A 21,207-nucleotide genomic window follows, 5' to 3' on the forward strand; every position below is an offset into this window, starting at 1 on the left:
TCTTAAGTAATCGAGCTTTGTTATTGTGTTTTTCTGATGTCACAATTTTGTATGGCTTAATACCATTCTGTTGAAGTGGTTCAGCTTTACAGAAGTAGTTTGTGTAACCCTTTTCAAAATGCTATTGGAGAGTTTTACGCATTATAAAATAGTAGCTCACATGGAGAAATCGCTGTCCCAAATTGCACAAACTTAAGTGAATTATCCCAGTCAAACACAGTAAATCAAAAGGCACTACCATTTAGATATTGTGCTTAAATTGCTCCTTGACAATTGCCTCTGTGCAGAAATAGCCCGGCAGGCTGCCCAGATGAAGCTGATGAGGAAACTGGAAAAGCAGGCATTGGCACGTGCAGCCAAAGAGGCTCGAAAGCAACAAGGTATACCTATTTTAAGATGAACATAAAATGTATGATGTTTTGTACTTTTTCTGGACAGTTGTCCAATTCAAACCACACTGAGCTTTATGGACAAGGGCCTCTGGGTGCGCTGGGCCACCAAAATGTGTCCATGTACATATTTATGTTCTTTAAAGCAGAAGCTTTAATCTTCTTTCTGCTTTAATCTTAAGTCTGCTGAGCCTTTGGTTTGAAACATGTTTCTTTTTTATTACTCCTAGAATAAAAGATGAGCAGTGGAATAAAAACACTAATATTGTTTACTACTTAAATGAAAGACCAAATCCTGACACGATATGTTAATGTGTGTAATCAATAGTTCTTCCACGACATCACATTACATTCGTAGCGTTTAGTTCAAGTCGGAGACGCTACCTGATGTCCATTATGGATACTAAGATCCTCAGCACATATTTGATTAGAATTGTGAACTATCTATCTTCATATCTGAGTGAAGTACTGCATTCCCTTGTCAAATTCCAGTCTTTGCCTTCATGGTGGTTAATGCTGTAACAGCATTTGTCATAGCTGTCCTTGGTCTCTAGTCATCAATTTCTTGTGTAAACAGTCTTGTCAAAGCTGCATTCCTGACACATATGCTGGTGGTGGTGCTACTGCAGTTCTGTTGACTAACAAGCAATTTAATTGGTTTTTGCAGCTATCATGGCAGCTGAAGAGAGAAGGAAACAGAAAGAACAAATTAAGATTCTGAAGCAGCAGGTGGGTCTACTTCAACATGAGCTATATGCCGACGTATCTCTTACTCCTTTATCTACGTGTCAAATGTCCCTATGCTCACTGCAAAAAATGCTGAATTTTCTTTTAAACCTCTGGACCTTGATTTTTCATTACATTATTACTTTTATACCAGTGTATTGTGGCCTTCCACAACAACTAATGTGGTTGTAAAGGGATTTTTTTTAATCTCTGGCTGGTTTCTGATGTCTAAATTAGTTTTTGAATTTATTCTGATTATTTTTATTCTCTTTATTAATATACAGGAAAAGATCAAGCGCATTCAGCAAATTCGGTTGGAAAAGGAACTCAGGGCGCAGCAGATTTTAGAGGTACCAAATCTGATCCAACAGCACCTCTGATTAAGCAGAACATTCCTGGATAGATTCAGCCCCACAGTCTATAGTGTTTTAATCTTCCTAAAGCTCATTACTGAACAGCAGCATGCATTGGAGGAAGTTGCGTCTTCTTAGGCATAATTCCACATGGAACTAATGCTAAATTGGTCTTGGTTGACGGGTGTTGAATATTAAAATGGCTGTTGCTGCCTCTCCAGACCTTATTTAAATTGGACAGAAAAGACTTTTTTTTTAACATCAGACAACGGTTGTAGTTTAGCATAAGTGGGTCGAAGAAAAAAAGGCTCTGCTTTCAACGCACACAAACACACATGCAATGACACATAAAACACATATACTCACTAACATTTTTGTGCAGGCACGCACACTCACAGAGCAGAGGCTTCAAAGTGTTTTAGTGGGACTAAATCAATTTTAAGTTGACACGGTTGACAAGCCCCTCTTAACAGGAGGCTTCTACATATTCACAATTAGGTGTTAAAGAGATACATTATTCATTTGCTGTGTTTTACAAATTTCACTGGCATTCAGCTTAAGCAGAAAATCTTTGCTCAAGCAGGGAAACTGCACATAATCAGTTAAAGTGCGATGCAGACCTCATCCACAGCTGATTGATACATGTCTGTCTGTGTGAGTCTTGACATGATTGTTTATTTACAGGCCAAATTGAAAAAGAAGCAAGAGGCGGCCAATGCCAAAATACTGGAAGCTGAAAAACGCATTAAGGTCTGTGTGTGTTTTAAATGAAACAGGTGTAGAAATACAACAATGTCAATTATGAATTCATGTCGTTTTAAGTTACAGTGTAGTAAAAGTTGTCACAATGGAGTGGCTTTTTGAAACAGCGTGAAATTCAACCTGTCTGCAGGGATTTCATATGTAATATTGACACGATAGAAATGTACTGATCTCCTGTATTGTCCCTTCTCTTTCTTCCCTACCAGGAGAAGGAATTGCGTAGGCAGCAGGCAGAGATTCTCAAACACCAGGTAGGCATTCCCACCAACTTTTTCTGTCACTTGAATGTGTTAGTACAGCTAAAAGCATTTTTCAGACTTCACTAGTATATAAATGTGCTGGTGTGTTCGTATGAGTGTATTTGTGCATCTATGTGTGAAATATTTCAAATGTAATTAATTACCAAATAGCTTTTTATTTAAATTCTTGACTATTTTCTCTTATTAAAACCAGTGCTTATTGGTTTTGGATATTATTTCTGTTCCTTAATATTTTGCCAACTCTCTCTGCCAGGAGTTGGAGAGGCATAGACTAGATATGGTATGGGTATGTTTATTTTTGTACATCTAACACCTGCATCGTGTAACTGGTTGTGTTATGGTTGTCATAGCAATGCATTAAGTGTAGCACTGGCTGCTGTCATACTACATTCTTCTGCATGGCTTTCCAGCAAAACCAACAAAAGAGAAAAAAAGAGTCAGTATGCTGCCTCCATCTGCTCGTCCTGAGGGACAGCTGACCCTGCCATGGTGGCCAGGCAGCTTCTGTCCCCCTCCCCCATTCTCCCTTCTACTCAGAATGCATTGCAAAGACTGCTAGACAATCCACACTCACTGTCTGAAAGTGCACTCGAGGAGTTTCCATCCATCACATACATTGTCTAACTGTTGTATTGGAATAGCCTGTGTTACCCATGAGTGCTTGATAATTTTGGCCCGGACATTGAGCTTGTGCCTGTTTGTCCGTGCATCTGTTCTGCAGTCCACAGAGTGCTGGACTTTAACCTGTCCCCATCCCAGCCTCTCTGTCATTCACTGTTCCTATACTCTGCACAAAGAATGAAAACAGCTACTGAGAATCATTTTGTCTTCATGGTGTAGATATTTTAAAGAAGTGCATTTTTCTAGTCTAACAACAAGGTTTAAAAATAGATCACAGAAAATGTAGAACAACACTAACAGTTCCACCATGCTGACAAATTTGTTTCTGTGTAGCATTTTATTTTGGCCTGACGGTCTTGCTTCTAGTCCTTCTCACTCATTTAGTCACAGCTGAATCCACAGGTCTGCTTTTCAGGTCTGTTTTATTTTTACTACAGTGGCCTGAGAGGATTACTCTCAACCCAGTTTGTCTTTGTTAGCACAGTGAAGGGAGAATATAGACAAGCGTTTATAGTGGTCACAGCCAGTTGTATTACTTTTGATTTATTAATGTGATTTATTATCTACATGTCCCTCCACACCTTGATTGTTTTTGATTACTTTGAAAGCTTAGAAAAACCTTGTTCTTTTAAATCAAACCAATGAGGACATTAAAAAAAATTGCAGAATGCCAAACAACCAGCCTTAAAACCAACACATTTTAGTCACAGTGTGTTAGAAATGGCCTTGGCAAGCCCCGATAGTCTCAATTGTGTCTTTCTGGCGGATAACAGAGAGAACAGAAAGTCTGATATGGTGGCGCAGGAAACCTAAAGAGATCAAATGAAATGATAGTCAGTCACCAGTGATTCCTGTGCCCTTTTGCAGTCGGTCTTGTATCATGCACCAAAGAACAACACAGATATCCTCATTCTCGGCAGCAGTCACATACTGTGTTAATGCTTAAGCTGCCAAAACCACTGAGGTGGAACTGCTCTGGTTGATTTTACTATCCCTTCACATTCGTCATCCCCTTGCCAAATGTTATGAGATTTCTATGTTCAACAAAAAAAGTAGCAGTGAATGACAATTTTATATTTGGATTGTGAAAAATCAAGACTGGCAACCAGAATTTTGTTGCTTTTGTTGCGTCAGCTTTAGTTTAGAGGCGCCGTCACCGATTCCAGCTGCTTCTCTTTTTTGAGCCTGTCATCACATCTACTTTGTATTGCATCTCTGTGTTGCTTTTTTGATTGCCATCGTACTACTGTACTCTTCACGTATGCTTCCACCATACATGTGAAAGTGTATACATGTGAAGCATTGTCCTGTGTTTGCTCAAGTATGGTGCCTCTTAAATTAGCCGCATCAAATTTTGAAATTATTACATACTAAATTTAGTTTCCCTTTAATCCTGTAAGCCCAGTGTGTGCTTCTTTTAATGTGCTTCTTTTTTCGATACTTTAGGAGAGGGAGAGGAGAAGGCAACATATAATGCTGATGAAGGCCGTAGAGGCACGCAAGAAAGCAGAGGTAGTCAACATAAATAAATGCAGAAATACACATGCAGCGCACTTCATAAAAAGAGACTAAGTCATTATTCCCTGGATGAATTCCTGCTTTTTCTCCTTTCTCTGCAATGTTTCTATCCATTCATTTTTTTCTACACACTTACCAAGTCAAAAGATTCTGGCCCTCGAGCACTTTTCCTTTGAATGCACAGTAGCATTAGGCTGAATTCTAATAGTGCTCAGCAAATTCAAGTAAACCTTTTTGTCTGTTTCCCAACACACACGTGCATGTCTCTAACAGTCCCTTGAATTGTGGGCTCTCTAGGAGCGTGAGCGCTTGCGGCAGGAGAAAAGGGACGAGAAGCGCCTGAACAAAGAGCGTAAACTGGAGCAACGGAGACTAGAACTGGAGATAGCAAGAGAACTGAAGAAGCCAAATGAAGATATGTGTCTATCTGATCACAAGGTACTTTATAAAAAATAGATACATCACATTTAAAAGTTAAAAAGTAATTTATTTTAAGATGTGTTTAGCACTTCAGTGTTTGGAAATGTGTGCCACCAAGTGGTCAAGGGCCAGTACTGCAGTATATAGAACATAAATTTACTTATACTATTTGTATACAGCTCAAAGGTGTTTACAATCATACCCACCTCAAAAAAAATTATCCTGTTTTTGCATACTTTTTTTATCCAGCCTCTACCGGATTTCTCCCGTATTCCTGGACTCATCCTCCCTGGCCACGCTGTTTCAGACTGCTTGATGTTAATGCAGTTCCTGCGAGGTTTTGGGAAGGTTTTGGGGCTTGATTTGAATGCAGATGTGCCCACATTGGGTATGCTACAAGAGGGCTTGCTCAATGTGGGAGACAGCATGGGACATGTCCAAGATTTGCTGGTGAAGCTGCTGTCTCTCACAGTCTGCGATCCAGGTTTGCCACCTGGACAAAAGGTGAGCTAGTTTATATTATGTTTATGTATGATTTTTTGGTGAAAATAAATGCAGGGGTACATCTTATTGTGTTGATTGACCTCACTACTTATTCCCATCCCTATCAGACAAAAACCATGCTTGGTGACCACCTTACCAACGTCGGCATCAACAGAGATAATGTATCTGAAGTACTACAGATGTACATGTCAGCCCATTGTGCCAATACAGAACTGGCCCCTTTGGCTCTCAGTCTGAAAACAAAGGCTTTCCAAGCCCACACGCCTGCCCAGAAGGCATCAATTTTGGGCTTTTTGGCTAACGAGCTTGCCTGCAGCAAGCCCGTTATCAGGTAAGGAAAGCAGATAAATCGGAAGCTATACTTTGTGGGTTGGTGTGTGGGTGTTTGTATGTTATCTTCCGGTACAAATTGGGTCACAAAATATTTTTTTGCATCTGGAATAACTTGCTAAATTAAGACAAATCCCTACCTTCTAGCCACAAACATTCAATATCGTTACATTTTCCCTTTGATTCTATACAAATAAAGTATATGTCACCTGTTTAAACGTAGCCAGTTGTCTGCTTGTTTTATTCTTAACATTAAATAGTTGCCATTTCTGCTTCCTCTTTCAGTGAAATTGACAAAAATCTGGATCAGATGGCAAACATGAGGAAGGACAAGATCATTATGGAAGGAAAACTAAAGAAGTAAGTTTTTTCATCCCAAAATAATTAAATTCCATGTATATGTATCGACATTACTGTGATGTATCTGTATCATTACAGGTTGAGGACCATTTATGCCAAACGTACTGGGAAAAGGGAATCCAATATGGGTGTAGAAGAGAACCAGTCTGTTTTTACGCCGACCTCAGCAGCCAAACGCAAGAGGAAAATGGGCGCAGACAGCGATGACGACGACGATGATGACGATGACAGTGATGACCAAGCCGAGGATGAGGAAGATGAGGAAGAGGAAGAAATAAAAAAGGTTAAAAAAGTGGAGACAAATGATGAGGTACTGATAGATCCATCTCTACGTATATTATCCAAACTAACTTTGTAACTGTAACTTTGTAATGGATTTTTATGATATTTGCTTTGTTCTCTCAGGATGAAGTTGACCAAGCCACTAGTGTTGAGGAACTGGAGAAGCAGATAGAGAAATTAGCCAAGGTATCCCTTTCTGTGAAGCGCATAAGACTATTGTACCCTATCATTAATAATCTAATTTGTGTATCATTGGGTGAGACTGATAATTCCTAAATCAACACAATGAATATCCCGTAACACGCCCTTCACTCTATGTAACTGTTTTTAATCAAAAATATGTAGTCTTCAATTTTAGGTATAAGCCTGTTGGCTATTAACTCATTAATACATTAATTAGCATAATTAAGTACCCTATTAACTGAGCAGGCAATGCATCATATATCAAGGTGATTATAGAAGAACATTAGATAATTCAAATGTCCTTGGTTTCTCAGGAAATTTAATTGGTATATCGTAGGCATACACAGCTCATCAAGTATGTTTGCTATCATTGCAGCAACATCATCAGACCAGAAAGAAGCTGTTTGAAATATCTCATTCTCTGCGGTCTATGATGTACGGTCAGGACCGCTATCGTCGCCGGTACTGGGTACTTCCCCACTGTGGAGGTGTCTTTATTGAGGCCATGGAAAGTGGAGAAGGTAACTACAGAGTATCACATTACAACAACGGCAACTTATTTGATAGCAGAAGAGGGACGGCTATTTTGTGCATCTGTTTAGCTGTTTCTTGAAGCATGAGAAATTCTGTAGACAGTTATTTTCAAAGAATAGTTTACCTTTCCTCTGCATTGAATCATGCAATTTTGTGCATTTACTACTGTCTCATTCTCCATCTGCAGCTCCAGATGAACTGGAAGAGGAACGACAAAGAAGAATGAGAGCAGCAGAAGAGGTCAAGGTCAAAGATGAGCCTCAGGAGATGGAGGTGCAGATAGAGAAAGTCACCCCGACGCCTGACAGACAGAGCCCACAAACACATAGCTTGGAGCAAAAGAAAGAAGAGGAAAAGGAGCATGAGGGGGAGAAAAATTCTCTTTTTTATCAGCAATCTGGCTGTGTTTCCAAACTACATGCTTTGCAGGATGCCAGCAAGGAAGAAACTGTTAATTCAGAGGGCAAAGAGAGTCCACTTGTAAAACAAAATGGCAGTCCGATGGGAATTCCTGTTGCTACCGTGACATCATCTTCACCACTTCTCAATACCTCTGAGCCAGCTGTAGCCTCAACTCCCTCAATAGTGATGAATATTGACGCTACAAATGCCAGTCCCCCAGCATCAACTTCCTTATCTGTATCCTGCCCCCCAACTCATCGTGACAGTGTGGGGGAAACTCTTTTCACCTCATCTTCAGCTCCATCCCCACACCTTACAATTCAAGCCAACGACCAGCTGCTTAGAGTCCTCACAGAGAGAAGTGGACACTGGTTTAGTCTTCTCCCACGCAACCCCTGTGACCTGTCTTCCCTTACCACATCTCCTCCGGGACCACCTCGTGTGTCCCCTCAGGCATCCTCTACCCCAGCCAGGCCCAAATCTCCACCTCAGTCACCTGCCCTTCCTCTCACTCCCTCTGCTGCATCAGCTTCTGGTAGCCCCCACCACCCAGCTGGCCTCCTCAACTACCCACTTACGGCGCTGCAGGTGAGACTGGAAGCAGGCACAAAAAAGTGGTTGCCAGATTTGGTTATATTTTAATCTGATGATTACATTAGATGGAATTTTTCTCAACTTGCATCTCTATCATGCTTGTGTTTTTTCATCTTTCTTCCGTAGGTGAAGTCAGGGGGTTCATTACTAGGAGTTTCTTTCGGGAGCTGGCCCGCTGGCATGATAAGCCCTAGCCTGCCACTCTGCAGCAGCCCCAGCCCCTTGCTTGGCCACTCCATTGAGAGTAATACAGCAGCAAGCGTCTCCAGTAAGAGTGAATCACCTTTACCTCGGCTTGACAAACCCTCATCTATGCCCTCTCCTACACTGGAGATACCTAAATCCCTGGACCACCCCACAGCACGGCCTATTCCAGAGGGTGAGTTCTGGAAAAAACGTTCATAATAATTAGAATAGAGACAATAATCAAATACCAATTTGCCATTTCACCTGCCTGAAAAGATTTAACTTGCTTGAATAATCCAATATAAGAGGATTAACAAACACTCCACTCTACTGTGCACAGTTTCATTTGGGTATAACAGAGCCAAATGAAGTGCCTCTTGAGTGGTGTCTGGTCAGTTGCATCCACCTTACATTTGTGTCATTTTCTTAGAGTTGCTGACAGGGTGGTGGAGGGTATCTGACATTGAGGAACTGAGGGCTTTAGTAAATGCCCTACACAGCCGAGGCCTTAGAGAGAAGGGCCTCCAGAGGCAGATTCAGAAATACTTGGAGATTATCCCTCAGGTCTGCACCAAACATAAAGAAGGTGAGTGTCTGTGTGTCTTTATGATGATCGATGTCTTGTAGAGACTATATAAATGTTATCGTTTTATATATATATATATATATTTTTTCCCCCTCCATGCGTTGCTCATTAATTCCTGTAACACTGTCCTTCTAGTGGCTATGATAGAGCTGGCTGAACTCGAAGAGAGTCAGGTCAGTGTGGAGTCAGTTCGGGGCTGGTGTGTTGAAGAGCAAGCCATGGAGATGGATATTGCAGTGCTTCAGCAGGTAGAGGAACTGGAGAGGAAGGTTACAGCCGCCAGCCTACAGGTTAAGGTAAAAGAAAAACCTGTTAACAAGTTCCTCCCTGAAACCTTGCCACCAATTTAAACTTTCAGTCTTCACACATAGGCTATTGTGGTTAGAGTTTAAAACTAAATGGCTTGACCTCTTGCATCTCACAGGGCTGGACGTTTCCAGATCCTCAGTCTGAGAGAGAGGACCTGGTATATTACGAGCACAAACCCCCCACAATTCCAACTTCAGCATCAGCAAATGACAAGGACTCCAGGGACCATCCCGAGGAGCGAGGAGAGAAGGGTGGGGTGACGCGTTACCTGGACAACCCGCTGGACATAGCAGTGACCCGTCTGGCTGATCTGGAGCGCAACATCGAGAGAAGGTACCTGAGGAGTCCCTTAGGTACCACCATTCAGATCAGGCTGGATAATGTGGGTACGGTCACTGTCCCTGCCCCCGCCCCATCCACTAGTGCTGACAGGGAAGGGTAGGTCATTTCTCCAACCGAAGCTCCCCACTTTCCCACTCAGAACCTTTCCTGTGTGTGTGCTTGATGTTTCCCATATTACCAAAAAGTGGGGAGCTGTTGCTGCTTTCACTGCAGAATTTTGTGGTGGCTTGGTGCAATTTTTGTTTTTTGTGTTGTGCAGTTTATTGGGTGAAGTGGGGGTTCTGCTAAGCTTTGTCTCCTGTATAGGCATTGTTTACTGGTTTACTGGTTCACTTTTATTTTTCTGCAATCATTTGCATGGTGTTGTGCATCAGCAGTCTTGGTTATGTGCATACTTGTGACTCACGCTATACAAAATACACTTTCACAGGTTTTACTCCTTCACTTTTTCTGCATGAATGTCCCCTTAATGTAACAAATTTGGCGCGTGTCCCTGGTGCCCTACACACCTTAATTCCTCATGCTCGTCTCTGCTCATCAGGAGCTCTTCATGGTCTGCTGTCTTGTCGAAGGCTGGTTAAACTAATCCTGCTTTTGATTTTGTGTGTGAAGATACCCACACACTGCATGTGTGTGCGTGTGCTTGTTTTGGTTTTCAACATCTTCCTTCTGTCCTCTTCCAGTGGTGAGGAGGAGGTGGCCCATGGTATGAAGGTGTGGAGGAAAGCCCTGACCGAAGTGCGCAGCGCTGCTCAGTTGGCCATGTGCATCCAGCAGCTGCAGAAGTCTATCGCCTGGGAACGGTCCATCATGAAAGTGGTAAGCAGGGAAGAGCAATTTATGAGAATATCCAATCATGAAGTCTACATTTATGTTTCACGAGTGCTCCTGTATTTTAGTATTGCCAGATGTGCAAGAAAGGTGATAACGAAGACCTCCTCTTGTTGTGTGATGGATGCGACAAAGGCTGTCACACTTACTGTCACAAACCCAAGATCTCTACTATTCCCGAGGGAGACTGGTACTGCCCAGCTTGTATATCCAAGGTATCTCAAGGTTTTTAATCAACGTTTTCCATTTTTCAATTGTTTCACTTTCAGAGAAAATGGCTTTATTGAACAGACCATCACTGAAGCATAAGTTGAAGTGGGGAAAAAATGGTTCCCGACAATTTCCGCCTTGTTTCTGGTTTAGATTTATAATTTACATATTAACACAGAAACCTAATATTGTAATCATTGTCATGATTTAAGTAATGTGGTCAATGTAGTGTATGTAAAACTATTTAGACATGGCAAATTGAACCAGTGGTTTAGTGTCAGTATGATGAATCAGCTGTGTGGATGTTTTAATTTCACAAGTCCTTAGAGTGTATTTGTTTCACACAGGCAAGTGGTTCATCCCCCAAAAGCAAAAAAACACCAAGCAAACAAGTAGCATCCAGTGGAGGTAGCGCTAAAAAGGGTGGTGAGGCAAAGAAGAATGGGAAGCAGACAGGTAATGGAGAAATGTCAGAAGACGACCCAGCCAGTGCCAGCAGCACGCCAAAGAAGGGAGCAAAAGACACCAGCAGAAAGAGGAAACTAGAGGAGGGCCCACCTGTTCTGCCAGCAGTCAGTCAGGAGAGCCCTGTGAGCGTGAAAAGAGCCAAGACGGCTAGAGACAACAACCGGGACCTGGGATTATGCAGGTACGTCCTCCAGTTTGATTTCGCTTTTGATTTTAATAATTGTATAGTGGTAGCCATTTCATGTGTCAGTCATCGGTATATTAATGTAAATTAGAAGGGAAAAAACCATGAGTATAATGGGCCCTGTCACACATTTCAATTCAGGGTTAGCTTTATACCTTACATTTGAATCATTATCTCAAGAGCACAGGCCACATGTTAAGAAACTAGATGACAATATTGGGAAACTGGGAGGTAAATTCACTAATCTCAATTGGTTTTCAGCTGCACGTAACCTGGATTTGATCCATTGTTAATTTAAATATTGATTGTAGCTGCCTGCAATAAAATCCCAGTGAAAAGCTGTTTCTCACTGTTACAGCCAGGGCTTTTAGCCAAATGAAAATCTCTCGCTGTATTTAACCAGCATTTGTGTTTTTTATTCAACAGGGTGCTGCTCGCTGAGTTGGAACGCCATCAGGATGCATGGCCTTTTCTCACCCCTGTCAACTTGAAATCTGTCCCTGGATACAGGAAGGTCATCAAGAAACCAATGGACTTCTCCACCATACGTGAGAAGCTTGTGAGCAGCCAGTAAGTTCGCCTGTGTGTGTGTTCCCCCCCCAGAATCCAGTGTTCACATACGGTAGTATTCAAAAGCCCAAGTAGTGTTTGCAAATCAAGGTTTTAGTTTCCGTTTTCTTACCGTCTTATCATTTGTTGTGATTTCAGATATCAAAACCTGGAAACTTTCATCATTGATGTAAACTTGGTGTTTGATAACTGTGAAAGATTCAATGAAGACAATTCAGACATTGGTCGAGCTGGCCACAACATGAGGAAGTTCTTTGAGAAGCGCTGGACGGAGCTTCTGAAACAAACAAACTAGTCGTCCTTCCAGATTCTTCCCACAAACCCACTCAATCCTTCCTACCGGAACACCAGGTTTTACTTTCTACCTTTGCTTTCTGTTAGAGAACGTGGCTTTGCAGGATGGAAGTCAAACCAATGACAAGCCCACAGTGTGCTGAAGAGAGGTGTCACCTGGAAAATGTTTGTCACACGATGCGCGCTGGATTTTATTACAACAGGGAGAAGAGCCCCAAAGAGTCCCAGAAAAATGGGGTGTTGTAGTGCAATACCATTCCCTGTCTCAGAACACTGCACTGAATTAATCCTCAACTTTCACTGATGTGTCTGCTCTAGAATACTTTCCACTACTTGTAAATAGTCTTTTGTTATTTAATCGTATTATAGTGAATGTATTTAATTTTGTAATGATTATTTATGAATCAAGGTCCACTTCATTTTCTATGAAAAGGAAGAATCAGTTGAACTGCTTTGAATTAAAAAAAAAAAAAGGAATGTGTCTTTGTGTTATAATTTTTCTCCCAAATATCAAGCAAAGCCAAGAAAAAAAAAAAACCTGTTTACACTGTTGAGTGCTTTGAGGCTTCAGAGGACTGTATTCATTTGTTCAAACTGTAAAACTGCATTTATTTACAGGAACGGCAGCGGAACAGATGGACAATAGTGATTCCTGTGTACATACTGTTTATTAATGTCAATATTATGTCTTGTTTGGAACGATGTGTAAAAATTGTTTAAGAATATTAAGATATTGTTTATGCCTTAGAATGATTGTAGCATTCTATTTTAGTGAACGTGATGGAAACATTATCATAAATATTGTTTGTACAGTGTATACATAATCCTCTGCAAACACTGTGGTATCCTTAATCTTGGTAGTGCCTACCCTTCCAACAGGGGCATGTAGGGGATGTTCTTTGTTTTTAGTTTTCATTCTTATGACATTATTTTTTTTTATATCACTCTATATATGATTTCAATCCAACAAGGCCTCCAAAGTTGGACAGTGACACAAATCATTCCTAGTCGTAAAAAGAAAACAAAGGAACAACAAGCATTCAGTTTTGCTTCCACAAAGCATTTCCCTGTAATCTGCCACAATACAGAGGACTTAAGGCCATTTGTAACCACTGTGTTGAACCTTGCTGTGTGTTGTGGCCTGATGGAGGCAGCTAGATTTTTTTGTACCCAAGTCAAGAGTACTTGAAGTTACTTTATTTAAGATATTGTGGAAGAAAAGTATCATTCTTTTGTAGGAGCTTTATTTTTCACTAGTGTGTGGCACGGACCTATTAAAAGGATGTTTTTCAACCTAAATGAGTGAAAGATGTTTTATTTTAGGGTGGACTGCTCGTGTTTCATCCTCAAAATGGACAGTTTTATTGCCAACTGGAAATGTTATCAAAAATATAATTGTGTTTTAGATAAAAGAATACATAAACTAATTAGGCAGGAACATAATTTATTGTTCCTTACCTTAATTTATTATACAAGAAGCTAAATGAAACTGGAAAATATTAATGTATAACAACATGAAACAGATGAATAAAATGTGTTAACATGAGTATAGAAATGTATTTCAACCAAATGCATCATTTGTTAGTGTTGTTCAAGTTGATTTACTAGTTTCCATATAATGAAGGGTCAAATACAGCAATAGAAATCAAATACAGCAATTCAAATCTTCTGATTCTGATTCTGAAACTACAAACATGCAATTTATCATGTTTTCCTCAGTTACAAAATGCAAACTCCTAAAGATGCACAATAAATTGTAATCACAGTGATGATGCCAAAATTTGTATTCGCTATAAGTCATAAATTAAATATAAGATTTTATTTAAAAAATTATTAACAGTGGGGATGTTGCCTCTAGAGGTGTCAGTTGGTATTGCAGTAGAAGACTTCATAAATATAATTAGTTAATATAGAATTATAAGCGTGACTGAGATCACGTCATACAACACTGTTGACCTTTGACGTGATAATTGTGGGGTTAATTAAAACTTTTAACAGAAATCTGTGTTAAAACAAGTTAAAATAATGTTTCCTGTGAGCCAGGTTCAAACAGGCGATGTAATGCCCATGACGTTATGATCACGTGGCATATCCGGAAGTAAACAACATCGGTTACGGAAACGGCGACAGAGGTAAATAAAATATGCGTTGTTGCGAAGTCGTTGACAATAACTTTTCTTTTTGGCCTTCTAGCTTTGCTCAATGGATTGTTGTACATTGTAGCGCTTGGTAGCGCATGTTTGTAGGTAAATTAAGTGTTTTTTCTACGGCATGCTAGCTGACGTCTTAGCATTAGGGTTTGTAGTTAAAATACAAAATATCACTTCTTTGAAAGGAAGATAGATGCATTAATTTTTATTTTTTGCTATAGTCTTGGTGAGGTACTGTGTTTTATTCCAGTAGGAAATGGTTTGGTTAGTACAATCTAACTTTAATTTACAAAACACATATCCAGAGTTTCTGCACATTTAAGCCACAAGTGCAAAGCCAATAAAGATGAATCCACTTCTAGCGAATGCTGATAGCTTCAAAGCATTAAGCTATGATTTATCTTGAAAATATTGAGTTATTTGTATCTGTTTTTGTATTCATTTGTTTTTCTTTTAGGTAATCCATAAAGAAGTCTATCCCAATGATGTCTGTGATTTGCACTTTACAAGACCATCGAGACGATGTCAACTGGTGCGCCTTCTCGGGCCAACTGTTCGCCACATGTTCTGGAGACAAAACTCTTAGGATATATAACTCGCATGATTTCTCGGAGCGGCCCTTCTCACCTCTGTCGGGACATGGCTATGGCGTCCACTGCTGCTGCTTCAGCACTTGTGGGCAATTCTTGGCCTCATGCTCCACCGATGCAACCGTCCTGATTTGGTCAATGGACACCGGGCACATCGAGGCCGTCCTCGAACATCCTGGCCGCAGTCCAGTGAGAATCTGTGCAATTTCTTCTGACTCTGCTCACCTGGTCTCTGGTGCATCTGATGGCACTATCGCACTTTGGGATTTCCCCTCTAAACAGTTGCGCAGGTAAATAAATTACCTATAAGTTGCATGTATTTTTATTGTTTCAGATATCTTGAACATATTGTGTTTGTGAAGGACCGGAGCAGGAGGTGACAGCACAGTAGTGGCCTGCTCCTTTAGCCCATGCAGTCAGGTGTTCGTGACTGGCTCCACCTATGGAGACCTTCGACTGTGGAATCTGGACATGAAGCAGCTGGAAGCCGAGAAAAATGCCCACGACCTGGGGGTCACCTGCTGCACTTTCTCTCCAATCATCCTTAGCGGTGAGACCATTTTAATACGTAGAGCAGAAATCTAAAGTTACCATGACAAGTAACTGCATTCTTCTACACGCATTTTTGATCTGAAACCCTGGGATTTTTTTCTTTGCCTTTTAGGTGGCCAAGTTGTGCAGTTTCAACTAGCATCCTGTGGACAAGACAGCCATCTAAAGATTTGGGCCATCGATAGTTTTTACACTGGAGGTGGAGTGTCATCTTATTGATGTCCTAGCATCATGAGTTCATGAACTTGACATAATCAAAAGCTATTTATTTTATTGTATTGACATATTTGAACATACACAGACCCACTTGTATGCACTCTGCGATTTTCCCTAAATAAAAAGAAGTAATCTTTTCATCACAAGTTTTATTATTAGAAGGAAAGTCAGCATAACTTTGCCCAGCTAAGACACTTTACCATTATGATTTAAACATGTAGTAGTCACCACTGGAATACTGCACTAGTGTGAAATGTAGCTGTACTCGAGAGTTTGCTTAATCATAAGTATTTTTTTTTCTCCCTTATAGTCTATAAGATGCATCTGGTGCACACTTTAACTGCCCAGTCAGCTCCAGTCCTCTCCTGCGCCTACTCATCAGATGGGCAGCTTCTCGCATCTGGGTAGGCCCTTTAGGAGCATCATATGTGTTTCTCTGTTTTAATTAACCAACTCTCTCTGCCTCAATAATCATCCTTCTTGGTCTATTGAGGCTTTTAAAGTGATGACGTAAATTATGGGTCATTCGTAATCTTAAACCTCCCTTGATGAAATTGCATTGTAGTACACCATTATGAACACACGGGGGAGCTATTGATCATTTTACTCCAGAATAATGATGGACATTCTTGTGTTTTTCTTCTCTTCAGTTCTGTGGACAAAACTGTAACAGTATATGATGCTGTAAGTACAACACTTTTTGGTTTAAAAGATTTTTTTTGTTTTTTTTAAATTCTTCATTGACATAACTTTTTTTGCAGAACAATGCTGTTTTGCTTTACACACTGAACCGGCACGAAAGGTAAATACTCACATCCCCCTTTAGTCTCCTATTTTATATCATCAGTAATCGCAAAACATGTGGTGCTGCACAATCTATCGTATATTTGAATCAAACTCATCTTGCAATGCAAAGATTTGTTGGTTTTAATGTCTTAAAGAACAGGATGCAGAAAGGATATTTAAAAAACACAAAAATGCAGTAAACACCGACCAGTTTTGAGAATAACTGACAGGCGCTCTTAGAATTGACTTTGATGCACTGTAATTGTACGATATCACCTGTGAAGAATTCCTTAATGTGTTTAATCCAGCAGCTGGTGGCCTCGGCAGCTGCTGCCCTACACACTCATTCCGTTCTTTTTTTGGGGGGGTGAATTCCACCAAACTGAAATGCAGAAACTTGAAAAAGAAACAAACAAACATGCAGGTGGTATAGTCCGCTGAATGACAAATCACATTCACGGGCGATTTCAGTCTTTCAAGCCACCTGTGATTGAAAGGCAGCGGGTTCACTTACTTTCATGTGGAGTTAATTAAATGTTTGATGTCAATGGGCCAGTTGAGGTAATACGGTTCTTAATTAGGGGCCTTAGCATGAATTCTGTCGTTTTCGTGTGGTTTGTGCCTGCGTGAACATGGAAGAATCTAAATTGCCCATAGCAGTGCGTGAGGGTGTGTGTGTATTTTTTTGGGGGGGGGGGGTTGTCCTGTGATTAACCGGCAATGAAACGTAAAAGAAAAGTAGAGGGGGAAAACAGATACCTTCAACATTTGTCTTTAGACAGCCTAAAATCTTAGATGTTGAGTTAGATGTTGGTCTTTGCTTAAATCCTCTTTTTGAGCAGATGTTTGGAGCCAACCAGCATTTGTAGATCACCATTCCTGAGAAATCAGGTTGAGGCTTTAGAGAGTGTCCTCATTAACTGTGCCTTCACTCTTGAATCTCCTCAAAATATAATTTCAGCCCTAACTTGGGACCTAAGCACCACCCAACACGTTGTAAGTGTGACTAAATTGCCCTCAGATGCAGAATATTGCCATTACTGCTACATATGTAGGGCGTTCAATGAGCTGAAGTGCCTTTTATTCCAGTGAGGACTGGAGTGTAGCTCCAAATGACTTTTGTTCAGAAAAGCCCTTTACCATAAATAACTTTATCGTAACTTTATTGTTGCAGGTACGTGACGGCATGTTGCTTCTCTCCGGCGTCACGCTTGCTCGCTACTGGCTCAATGGATAAAAGTGTCAACATCTGGAGGCTGGAGGATGAACACAGTGGTAGGAAGATGACATGTACACACATTCATCTAATAGAGAAGCTCCCGTAACTCTCTGACGGCGCACCTTTTGTTGTTTTTTTATTAATCCTGGCATTTAAAAGGGAGGGAGAATTGCTTTTACGATGTACCTCCACACAGGTCGAGACTTAAACTTAACTTTTAATGGTACGGTGCCGCGCTCTGCCTCTATCTCCCTTTAGATTTGCTCTACATTTCCAGTGAATGGCCCGAGTGTATGCTGATTTCTGCTTCTTGTCTTGTGTTTCAGAGGGGCCTGCTCTGTCGCCAGGCTATGGTAGGACGCAGTGACTTTTCTTTCCCATATTGGCAAATGAGAAACAATTCCTCTTGTAAGGAAGGGGGATGCAAGCTTATTTCTCACTTTTTTCTCTCGCCTGTCATCATGAAAGCTGCACTCTTGCCTGTCGGCCTGCAGTCAATAATAATCAATACCCTGCATGAATTCTGAGATATTCTTGGGCAGACATGTTTCTTTAAAAATAGCTGCTCCTGCTGTCAATGCCTGACCCCTGTTTTTTTCTCAGGGAAAACCTCAGCAGGACCATTGACGCTGCTGGTCAGCGATTGGTCGGAGCAGGATGTGTCATCGTGGCTGCTGGAGGAAGGCCTCGAGGGATTGGTGGACAAATTCAGGGCCAACAACATAGACGGCACTGAACTGCTAAATCTCACCAAGGAAACACTGGCGTCAGAGCTGCACATAGGTGAGGAGGAGACACACACTGCTCAGTCAGCACAGCCCTCTGTAATCTGTTGTTTCCTCACGGCTAAAGCTTGTCCAGAATGTGAGAGTTTGAACTCCTCACTTTATGGATTATTACCAAGTTGATGTCTTATGAGGATCAATGTGCGTGCGTGCCCGGATTTGCATTTTTGTGCCTCTTTACATGGATAAAAAGTGACACAAACAATTAAAGTAAGTGTGAAGGAGAGAAAGAATGTTGATGGGGGGGGGTTTACTTGGAAAGATTACATAATGTTAGGCTCCGCAGCAAAAGTAGTCAGCTTTGGGGCTTCAGAAGCTCCGACTTTAATCTTCAGCACTTCATCACTTACATAACCTCATCCCCAAAACAGCATTTCCCATAAGGAATAAAATGGATTTACAACTAATATCATTAGACCCTCTTGGTTATTTCAGTCTGTCTGAAATCTGGGGGGGGTCCTGCAGAGATTATCAGTTATTTTGTTGATGCCACTCTACCAGCTAGCAGTAATTTATCAAGTGGGTGTCGGCAAACGTTTGTTGCATTGCCACGCTGTCATTTCGTCCCACGGGATCCGTCAATCTCTCCTCACGTCGCGCTTATTTTATTTATTTTTTATTTAGTAACACAAAATAAATTAGGCCTTTTACAGGAGGACTCGCTCGTCTACCGGTCTCGAATAAAGGCAGCAGGAAAAAAAAGGAGAGCAAGAAATAAAACCAATTTTGTGCACTTGGTGAACTAAAAAAGTCTTTCTACGCACGCTCGGGTTCCTCTTCAGAATTAAAATGCATGCATGGAAATAAACTCCGCTTTTGACAGAACCGACAACGGGCATGATCTGCTGCACCCACGCTCACGTTTGCCATCTGAGAATCAAAAGTGCTAAATGCCGGAATAACAACTTTGATTATTCTGCGGGATGACTGCATGTGCCAGTTCCGCTTGTTCTGCTTGATGCTCAGATTGTCTTTTTTTGTGTTAATGAGAGCGCACGAGGTTTTAATGGGCCTGTTTTCACCTCTGGCACCTTTTCTCATTCACCCACGTGTCTCCAGAGTCCGTAGGCCTTCGGAATAAGCTCCTGAGGAAAGTAGAGGAGCTGAAGAATGAGTTGGATTGTTCTGGCATTCCTGATGAGTTCCTCTGTCCCATCACCAGGGAGCTTATGAGGGATCCAGTCATTGCTGCAGGTCAGGAAAGATCTGCTTTTTTTCTACAAATCTTGGCACCTGTGTCCTTCGTGTTTTCCTTTTCTTCCATCCTGTGGATTTTTTCCTTACAGACGGATACTCCTATGAAAGAGAAGCTATAGCGAGCTGGATCCACACAAAGAACCGCTCCAGTCCCATGACCAACCTCCCCTTATTGACCACACTCCTCACTCCTAACCACAGTCTACGGATGGCCATAAGTCGCTGGAAGACCGGCAGAGCAACCTAAACATGAGGTAGACTTGAGCTGATAGTCACAGAGTGGCTTTCTCCTCTCAACTCATTCTTCATTGGGAAATCTGCAATTTATCTCAAACCACTAGTCACCACTTGGGTGGTTACCTATCAGATGGATTGATGGACGTTAGCTTGGAAAGGAAAGCCCAGATGATGATGCTAATTACATCATTATAGAATTTATTGTCGTCCGGTTTGGAAATTCCTTTTTTCTCCTCTGAATGAAAAGTAGTGCATGGTGTGCACTGCATCTCTAGCTGTCCTTTAAGATGGACTCCTCCTGGCTATATTAATAAAACTAACTTGACTTTGGTGCCAAAGCTAAATATCCACTGGTGCTGGCGGCTTGTTTATTCAGGAGCGTATTTGCTTGGTTGGGTGCACGCCTGGCTATTTCTTCCATCAGGTGAAAGGATCGGAGTTGTAACACGTATGGACATTTTAGTACATTTAAGATCAGATTCCATGGTATAATATAGATTGATAGTCATCAAAACAATACTAATTAGGAGTGGGAGTTGGAATTAAACAGTTCTGGGGCTAATGGATGTGTAAAGATGCAACAGCTGTGTATCCATTAGATACAAATGTTCAGCCAGCAACTACTGTATGTACAGCAGATTTAAAAAGGGGATAAAAGAAAGAAAACAAAATCAGTGGCTACATTATTGGCAGCCTGGTTCCAATCTCTCTATTCTGCAAAACAGTCTTTATTTTAGAAAAAGTAACAGTAAGTGCTGAAAGCCGCAGCCTCATTTTCAGTGCTTTCTGGTAGCATTACATTCAGTACATTAGTTTTTCGTCAAGGTCTCTAAACATTTCAAGACTTTTCCCATTCACCTGCAATACAATAGACCCAGTGCATAATTGTTTAGGGTTTAGCTCCCTTTGCAAGCTAGCATGCAGTTATTACGAGTTCAGATTTTTTCTTTTCTGCAATATTAAAACATTTACAAGGATTTTATTTGGACATTTTAGTCCAGTGTTAATTGGGGACATTATGTCAGGCAAAGTGTTTTCAGCCATACATTCCCAACATTTTGTGAGTTATTCTGTGAAATAAAGTAGATGTGGAAATGTGCTCCTCCATATTTTATTATAACTCAATAATAATCAAGTGGTAACATTCTGGAATCCATAATATAGCTCTGAAAAGGTAAATGATGCATGTGCGAATGCTCTCTCCGTCCAAAACAATGCATACGTCATTTGAATACACTCTCTGCTATGCAAAAATAA

The 21,207-nt window shown here is 41.0% G+C and overlaps 2 protein-coding genes across 16 annotated transcripts in view; both read left to right on the forward strand.

Annotated features, from left to right (window-relative positions):
* The window catches only part of baz2ba (bromodomain adjacent to zinc finger domain, 2Ba), a 53,792-nt gene extending 40,275 nt beyond the window's left edge, over positions 1-13,517 (forward strand). For 4 of the 10 annotated variants that reach the window (XM_011610069.2, XM_011610073.2, XM_011610076.2 and 1 more), the window contains 24 exons: positions 288-380; positions 1,057-1,118; positions 1,400-1,465; positions 2,153-2,218; positions 2,437-2,481; positions 2,744-2,770; positions 4,558-4,623; positions 4,927-5,067; positions 5,299-5,553; positions 5,661-5,884; positions 6,169-6,243; positions 6,322-6,553; positions 6,649-6,711; positions 7,085-7,229; positions 7,430-8,232; positions 8,365-8,617; positions 8,855-9,010; positions 9,146-9,306; positions 9,435-9,757; positions 10,345-10,480; positions 10,561-10,707; positions 11,050-11,351; positions 11,781-11,924; positions 12,063-13,517. In XM_011610069.2, the coding sequence (XP_011608371.2) occupies positions 288-380; positions 1,057-1,118; positions 1,400-1,465; positions 2,153-2,218; positions 2,437-2,481; positions 2,744-2,770; positions 4,558-4,623; positions 4,927-5,067; positions 5,299-5,553; positions 5,661-5,884; positions 6,169-6,243; positions 6,322-6,553; positions 6,649-6,711; positions 7,085-7,229; positions 7,430-8,232; positions 8,365-8,617; positions 8,855-9,010; positions 9,146-9,306; positions 9,435-9,757; positions 10,345-10,480; positions 10,561-10,707; positions 11,050-11,351; positions 11,781-11,924; positions 12,063-12,219 (4,142 nt within the window). In that variant the 3' untranslated portion in view covers positions 12,220-13,517. The remainder of the gene's footprint in view (positions 1-287; positions 381-1,056; positions 1,119-1,399; positions 1,466-2,152; positions 2,219-2,436; positions 2,482-2,743; positions 2,771-4,557; positions 4,624-4,926; positions 5,068-5,298; positions 5,554-5,660; positions 5,885-6,168; positions 6,244-6,321; positions 6,554-6,648; positions 6,712-7,084; positions 7,230-7,429; positions 8,233-8,364; positions 8,618-8,854; positions 9,011-9,145; positions 9,307-9,434; positions 9,758-10,344; positions 10,481-10,560; positions 10,708-11,049; positions 11,352-11,780; positions 11,925-12,062) is intronic. The other 6 variants (XM_011610074.2, XM_011610078.2, XM_011610071.2 and 3 more) reach the window with 3 other exon arrangements.
* A 777-nt stretch (positions 13,518-14,294) lies between these two features.
* The window catches only part of wdsub1 (WD repeat, sterile alpha motif and U-box domain containing 1), a 36,676-nt gene continuing 29,763 nt past the window's right edge, over positions 14,295-21,207 (forward strand). For 5 of the 6 annotated variants that reach the window (XR_003890415.1, XR_003890418.1, XR_003890416.1 and 2 more), the window contains exons 1-12: positions 14,295-14,350; positions 14,826-15,248; positions 15,321-15,508; positions 15,623-15,709; positions 16,037-16,130; positions 16,377-16,410; positions 16,488-16,528; positions 17,687-17,787; positions 18,058-18,084; positions 18,335-18,514; positions 19,576-19,710; positions 19,803-19,967. Coding sequence is in view for 2 of the 6 variants with exons in the window: in XM_029845767.1 (XP_029701627.1) it covers positions 14,851-15,248; positions 15,321-15,508; positions 15,623-15,709; positions 16,037-16,130; positions 16,377-16,410; positions 16,488-16,528; positions 17,687-17,787; positions 18,058-18,084; positions 18,335-18,514; positions 19,576-19,710; positions 19,803-19,960 (1,443 nt within the window). In the remaining 4 variants the exon portion in view is untranslated. Of the gene's footprint in view, positions 14,465-14,825; positions 15,249-15,320; positions 15,509-15,622; positions 15,710-16,036; positions 16,131-16,376; positions 16,411-16,487; positions 16,529-17,686; positions 17,788-18,057; positions 18,085-18,334; positions 18,515-19,575; positions 19,711-19,802; positions 19,968-21,207 lie in introns of all 6 variants that reach the window. The other variant, XR_003890417.1, reaches the window with a different exon arrangement.

This window comes from Takifugu rubripes, chromosome 13 (assembly GCF_901000725.2).
Source record: "Takifugu rubripes chromosome 13, fTakRub1.2, whole genome shotgun sequence".
NCBI lineage: Eukaryota > Metazoa > Chordata > Actinopteri > Tetraodontiformes > Tetraodontidae > Takifugu > Takifugu rubripes.